The sequence below is a fragment of the Alligator sinensis genome, unplaced genomic scaffold, assembly GCF_000455745.1.
Source record: "Alligator sinensis unplaced genomic scaffold, ASM45574v1 scaffold647_2, whole genome shotgun sequence".
NCBI classification, from domain to species: domain Eukaryota; kingdom Metazoa; phylum Chordata; order Crocodylia; family Alligatoridae; genus Alligator; species Alligator sinensis.
The window spans coordinates 1,511,565-1,519,168 of record NW_005841832.1 but is presented as its reverse complement, the minus strand read 5'-3'; the positions used below and the strand labels follow the sequence as shown (position 1 = coordinate 1,519,168).

General features: G+C 46.9%; 1 protein-coding gene across 1 annotated transcript in view; it reads right to left on the bottom strand.

Annotated features, from left to right (window-relative positions):
• Positions 1–1,956: 1,956 nt before the first annotated feature.
• Positions 1,957–7,604, bottom strand: part of OLFML2B (olfactomedin like 2B) — a gene marked incomplete at its 5' end in the record, with an annotated part of 46,392 nt that continues 40,744 nt past the window's right edge. Inside the window, 3 exons of the mRNA XM_025216479.1 lie at positions 1,957–3,818; positions 4,868–5,044; positions 6,260–6,871. Coding sequence (XP_025072264.1) covers positions 3,217–3,818; positions 4,868–5,044; positions 6,260–6,871 — 1,391 coding nt within the window. The remainder of the gene's footprint in view (positions 3,819–4,867; positions 5,045–6,259; positions 6,872–7,604) is intronic.

Below are 7,604 nucleotides of genomic sequence, written 5' to 3'. Positions count from 1 at the left end.
GAAAGAGTTGCCAGTTGCCAATGAATAAACCAAGTGTCCAGTGTGCCCAGCCTCGGGAAGTGCACTGGAGTGACAGTCAGCTGATGGGCGCTCCCAGCCTCAGCACAGCACCAGGGCCCTTCGCAGGCTGAGCACCATTATCATTTTTTATTCTGGCACTCCCATGTTTGCAAAAGCACGATTTTATCTGTGTAATGATATGACTTGGTGTTGTGTTTGCTAGCAATGCAATTTCTCAGTAGCAGGAACAGTGATCTACTGCTTGTAGATTACTTCATGCATGAATAGGTCACTGGTCATTTGATACCACAGAGCCTCTGTGACTACCATGGGCTCCTTCCTCTGTGTTCAGCTGTAGCTGACATGTTGTGTAAGCTTTCACAGCTTCTTCAAAATCTACATTCATACTGGACCAGTACAAAGTATCCCAGGTCCTTCTGTAGTTCTTAACATCCAGACATCCCTCGCACATGCCATTTGTTGACTTTCTGTAACACCTTTGCAACAATAGGTCCTGAGGCCTGATATTCGGTACCAGAAGCTCTCCTTTGAATTGATAATAGGGGCTCAGTTTGTGTTCTGGAGGCCACTCAGTACCAACCACAAGCATCATTTTTTTTATTGGTAGTGCTGGATTGATATTGTAGCCATGATGGTCCAGGAAATATGGGAAAGGCCAAGATATTGGGGGCAGGGGGATGATACCTTTTTTATGAACCAGCTACATAGTTGGGAAGGACTTAAGTCAAGCTTTTGAATGCAATGTATTGAGAAGCTTGTCTGAGTCTATCCTGACAAATAAAAGATGTCACCCACAAAAATCCTTGCCTAGCACGTTTTGTCATTCTAAGCCATAGCTTCTGCAATGACTGCCTACATTTTATCTGACACTGTATGTGTTCTTTTAATAAGAGTAACATGCAGTATATCTGATTCTGAAACTTGGTCACCTTTTCTGTTGTCATAGGTTCTGGATAATCTGTCTACTATGAGTAAATATTTTCTGAAATGCCTCTGTCTTCCAGAAGGTGTATCGACTAGTCCCTTTTTCAGCTATTCTTATCAATCATTTGGAAATGCTTCTGCTATGTTTCCAAAAGCTTCATCTGGCAGGAATGAAAAAGTATTCATTTTTGATGGATCTGTTTGTTTAGGATCTAGACACAATTTTGAAGAGCCATCTTACTTTCTGCTATAAACCCAAGCTGTTGGTCCCTACTGTTGCTTGGCATGGGATGAATCCAAGCTGTTGGTTCTTCTATTTTTTCTATTATATCCAGAACAACTAATCTGTCTAGTTACTTTTATTTCTTAAAGCAAAAGGAACATTCCTAGGAGCATGAATAGTTGGAGTGTTTGGTTCTATCTTGTGCTCAGTGGACAGCTTCCTTCTAGCATTAAAAAGCATCATGAAACTGTTTTATATTGCTATTCATTGGCTAATCAAGAAAGTCTATTCTGTTTATCATATTCAAAGCATTACATATTGCTTCATTACATATGGTTCCCATTAACTCAAGAATGGGAACCAACTTTGCTGAAACCATTATAAACTGAACCTTTACCATATTGTCTTTGTGCCTAACATTTAGATCATACACACATTAACTAAAATTAACACCCCATTATATAGCCAGAGTATTACCACCTTATTCTCCACATACACTACTCTAACATTCATTTGCTCAGTAATAAAATCAGGTATCACATTGACCTATTTCCCCATATCCAATTTAAAATGTGCCATTAGTCCCTATGTCCCCAAGGTGATTGTCAGATGAACTGACTTCAAGTGGTCCTAGCATCCAGAGATGAGTGGGATCTCAGTTTCCTGTTCCTGGGTTCACCTCAGTCCCACCTTGCACAAATGAGCACTCTTTGCAGTTCCTTTCAGCTTTTTTGTATTGCCATGTGATGAATAAAAGCACCCATCCCCAAAACTGCCCCAAACAAATGCAAAGGTACTTGAATGTTTATTACTGAAAGTATGCAACAAAGAGTACAGGGGCTCCAAAATGGCTGACTTGCAATACCAAGTCTGCAGAATGGGGCATGAGTTACAGAAAAAGGCCATCCCAGGCCAGAAGCAAGCCTTGGACATGAACTGGGGACACTATAGTAGGTGGATCATCTAATAAAGTCCTTCACAAAGCAGCCTCCTGAGCTTCCAGTGTGCCCCAGTGCAGCCAAAAGGGGAGGGGAGCTGTTAGGACACAACACCCTCAAAGCAGGGATGGAAGTCCCTGCAACTGTAGATGGTATCAACACTACTTGGCTCCTGGGTTCTACTGTCCTGCACTTGACCACAAGTCAAAGCTGAGCTTCTGCCCAGATCCAAGACAAAGCAAACACTGGGTGTCTGTCTGGGGTTAAAAAAAGTATCTACAAATTTACCGTGCAGCTCCCTTCCGGTGCTGGAAAGAATCACCAGGCTGGCTCTCCCCATGACACATTCTGGTCACCCCGGCAGTGCTCCATCGCACCATCAGGGTGTGTGTAAGAATCTACACTAATGGGAGCTCTACTCTTGCACATGGGTTCATGGTCTGGGCACAGGGAGGAAGCGAGCAGAGCTTGCAAAGAGGAAGCAGCAGACCTATGGTAATTGCGTAGAATTTGAGAAGTGATTTATAGCAATGCTGGCTCCCAGACCTCCACTCACAAGGAGGACCAGGCAGTGATGAAAATGAATGAGAAACCCATCAACGTGACAAGGCGGTCACAAAGCTAACTCAGTGAAGACAAGAACCAACGTATTAGCAATCTCCAAGAGGAAAAGACTTGCAAGCACCTTGCCTTAGATACACTGGTGCTAAGCCAAAAGTCTATTTTTTATTCATTTTTACTATGTATTTTTTATTAAAAAAGTAACTGCAGCTGTATTCATATTTCACCCTTTTCCGTCACAACCTTTACATGAACAATAACAAAGGAAATAGGATTCTCTCTTTCCAGGAGGAGCCACCCCTATTCAGACTGACAACAAAGGAATATCCTTCCGTGTGGGACAGGAGGCAACATTTTCAGCATAAAACAGAAGCAAGGTTACACCGAAAAATAAAGGGGTTGATTCTGGCCTGTGGACTGATCTACAATCCACCTTTAAAAAAAAAAAAAGAACATCATTTACTCTTTGATTTGTACAAAATAATAATTATAATTATAATAATAATAAAAGGTGCTAGTGGCCCTTTAAGAGTTTCCATCACTGCTGTCTCAGTATGCAAAGATCACGTGGTAAGTGACTTGGTGACCATTGTCCCAGGCATAGAGGAGGCGATCCTTGGGATTATAGTCTATCTGGGTGGTGTAGGAGTACTCGTTCTCAAAGAGTAGCCGGGGGATGATCTGCGTGTTGGTGTGTGTGTCAAAGGCATAAGAGATGTTGGCGTTCTTCTTGTTGTAGCTGTCCACAGCATAAAGGACACCACAGATGACGAAGCAGTTCCCATAGAAGTTCTTCCTCAGGCCTGTCCTCCATGTGGTCTCCTTCTGGGTGCTCAGATCCATCGCATTCAATTTGCTCAGAACAATGACCTCCTGGCTGAAGCCATCATAGCTAATGGCTGGGTAAACGACCCACAGGCCATTCTCATCCACAGCAAAGTCCACATCAGAGTGGCCCCGCCACCGCCATGGCGTGGACTCCTCGTAGGCCACATCATGAAGCATAGCCCAGGCAGCCACATACCTCTGCTTCAGGTCATACTTAATGATGTTGCGCGTGAAGGCCCGGTTGTAATAGAAAGACCCATTGTAGACAGCATGGCCTGTTCCAATCCAACTGTATGGGAGTTTGTAGGAGTTGCTCCAGCGACCTAGAAAGGACACACATTACACTGATTAAGCCCTGAACCATCCCCTCAATTCCCCACTCACTGGAGCCATCACCCTTCTCTCCACTCTCAGCTGCCCCTGAAGTTGCCTAGATGAATTACAGTCCAGTTGCTGGCACTAATCAACACATGCTGCCCCTGGAATTCAGTGAATCTGGGGCACTCTGCTGACCCTCCCTGGAGAGGAGGGCCAGTTTCTCTCACCTGGACTGGTGGATCGATACTCCCCTTCCCACCTAATATCACGGGAGCTGCACTGGAGCAGTGGCTCCAATACTGCCTTGACTCTCTGCACCACATTCTACTAAGCCATACTAAACTAGTATCATAACTACTTCTCTATTCCCCATTTGAACACCTCCTGATCCATAATACATTTATCCACAGGATGTTTCACTCTAGGAGGCAGTTCATTAAAGGTCAAGGTCCACCTGGGCTTGGCAGCCCCAACACCACATTAGCATCTATAGCCAATGGCACACGGAGTGATGTGACCAACACCAACGCTAGCCATCCTTGACTCCTCCTGGATTAACTGGAGCTGGACTTCACACAAGCCCAGAGCAGGGCTTGAATACACACCTCCAGACCCATGAAGAGACCCGTTAACCATTCTGCCAGCATATAAAAGCAACACTGGGACAACACAGGGATAGACCCACAACACTTGGCTTCTCCAAGACAGGAGGATTGATGCCATAAATGGTACCACATTAGGCAGATCCACCTAGCTAAGATGAAGGAACCTGAGTCTGACGATCACTGTTGTTTGCACCACATCAGAGCCCTCATTGTGGACCAGGACCCCAGTGTGTGAGGTCCAGTATGCACAAAGAACAAAGAGATGGCCCCTCACACCACTCAGCTGGGACAGACCCCAGGGCTTGATGAAGCAGTCCAGGCCTCTTGCATGCAATGGGGGCAAGGATAAATCAGCCTGTGCAGAGGACTGGCGCCGTGAAGCAGTCTCAGCACAGGGACAGGGGATGTAGGAGGATGTGGAAACCAGCCCCACCCTGCACAGGTCCTACCTTGCTTGAAATTCTCCAGGTTTCGGAACTCCACCAGTGTGTTCCCATAGTAGTAGTTTGTAACGTAGATTCGCTCCTCTTTAGCTAAAGGGTCCTTCATCCAAGCCCCTTCGTTCCGCCCGTAGGTGTTCTGGGTAATGGGCCCCGAGATGGTGGAGAGAGTGTCCTTGCATCGTCCTAGAGAAGAGAAAAGGACTGAAACTTTAAGGCCAGACACTGTTCCACACAACAGATGCCTGCTGGGTAGAACTCAGGCATGTAAGTGAGATCCTATTTCGTGCAGCTCAAGGCTCTGGAAAATTAACGCAAAAGGCCTGTAGTCCCTAATACTCAGCCCTCCTGTTATCAAGCTACATCCCAACAGTATTCACACCCCTGTGATACAAGCAGAAGCCAAGCGTGTCCGCCCATGTGCTCCTGCCAGCACAATGCAGCAGGCTTTCTAATGTCACAGTTGGCACAGCTGAAGCAGAACAGAAAGACTGGCCTATTGTTTGTGCAAGTACCTTACATAATCTCTTCACCAGCTCTGCTTGGTCCTATCCCACAGACCCCTGCAAACCCAACCCTGGGTTTCTTGACAGCTCTGTCTGTGCTTCTCTACTCAAGCACCTAGCCCCTTGGTAGCCCAGTCCTGGCACCCAACGCTGCTTGCTAGGCCTGGGCAGTTGTCCTTGGAGGCCTCACCCCAGGGAGTGGCCCTGACCCTCTAGGAACTGGGGTCTCAGGCTCTGGTCGATAGTGCTCACAACTAAGAATCTAGTCCTTGCTTCAGAAAGGCCCAGCCCCTACTCTGAGTGCTACTGTGTTGAGCTCTGCACAGTCCCCTCCACAACTTCCCACTGGCTACTGAGACCTGTGGCTGGAGCATTTCATGGGACACCATGAACACCATAGTTCCACCCCACAGGGGTCCCAGGGCCATAGACGTTTGAAAAATGTAGCAGGTTGGTGCATAAAGCTCCTGGCTAAGCCAGTAAATGTCTAATGCTTGACATAGGCTATGGGCAGACATAATTCCTAACCATTTTAAAGCGGGGTGGGGGGGCAGTTGCCAATGGAGACAACACCCTCAGATAATTAAACTGATGGCTGCAAAGGCTCTTTCCACGTAGTCTTCTCTCTTCTCTAAAAACAACTATTTGTTTTCAAAGAAGAAATAACTTTGAAACTTTTCCCCAGCTGCTGCCAGGCCCCTGCTACCCTGAAATATCTCTTGGCCTTGTTTTCTGTCAATAATAAAAGAGCAATCATTTAAAACACCAGAGCTATAAATTGCCCTCACCTGATTTCCACATATCCCATCCCATCCACAGCCAGGCCCATTTGGCAGGTCTTCCACCAACTAGTCAACCACAAAAGCACCCAGAGAGACAGCAAGAAAGGACTCACCAATGATGTTCCTCACATCTTCTTCCTCCAAGGTCTGTTTCGGGGTTGCAGGAAGCCCAGGGCTGGCTGGTGCTGGAGGGGCAGTCACTTGTACAGTAGTACTGGACTCCTTACTCATTGAGGCAGCTGTGCTAGTCTCAGCTGTGATGGAGGTGTGGACCATGGTGGTGGTGATAGCAGCTGTGGGCTGATCAGTGCTGGTTGTGTGCATGTTCTCTGAGGTGGTGGGTGCTGGTGTGCTGATCTGGGCCCCGGTGGTTGCTGGCCAACTAGCCGGCTCATCTACTGGTCCGCTTGTGGCAAAGGCTGCTTCAACAGTGATGTTCTCTGGCATGGTAGGGAGCTGGACTTCAGTGGTGAGTGGCGGTGTTGGTTGAGTGGAGGGGGATGTAACTTCAGAGAACAATGGCAAAGTAGCTGTGGCTGGAGCTACAGTGGCAGGGGTGGGTTGCGTGCTGTACCCCACCATGGGGTCGATGTCTGTGAGTTCTGGTGGCCCTCCCAGTGGAGCAGACTTTCTCTTGAAGCTGTGAAAATTGTTGACATTGTGCCTCAAGAGCTGATCTTCAATCAGCAAATCTACGGTGTTGTCCCCGCTGAAAAACTCATCCTCTGCCAAACAGAAAACAAGTGTCATGGCCTCTGTCAGGAGCTGTGCTCCAATCCCCTGCCCACAGTGAGAGTGGAGATGCATGGAAGACCGGACTGGATGATGTTAGGAGCACTTAGGGGTGGAGCTGGTCAGAAAAGCAATGCTCAGTACTGTCCAGGTTTCCAGAAACATCTAGTGCACACTACACAAGCCATTCCATGAGGGGCTGTCACCACCATGCTCTCTAGGGCAGGCTACCCATCCACAGTTGCCCAACAACACCCACGGCATCTGGTTAGATGCATGGTTGTGACAGGACCACACATCCTTACAATGCCATGTCAAAGCTGTTCTAAATTCTCTTTTCACTTGTGAAATAATCTATCTTCAAGCTACTGCTGCTTGGGAACTTTCCCATAGACAGGATCTTTAAATGTGACATGCCATTTCTATAAAGCTGAAACTTCCCATGAGAAAATTTTGATTCTACTGACTCATCTTGGAGAGAAATCGGACACTCTCACCTCCTCCTCTCAAGGAGGACTTGGGCCTGAGCAGATAGGCAGCTGGGGAATGCAAACAGCTCCAAAAAGGCACCTTTTCCTTGTCCATCTCACATTTGGGTACAAAGGCAAAGCTACCTCCAGCGAGGTGACCTACCTGTTGCTGTTCTGGCAAGAAAATGCTAAGTTAAAATATTTTTGTTTGGTGTTGTTGGAAACCACAGTACCTCACAAGTTCTATTCCCAGTTT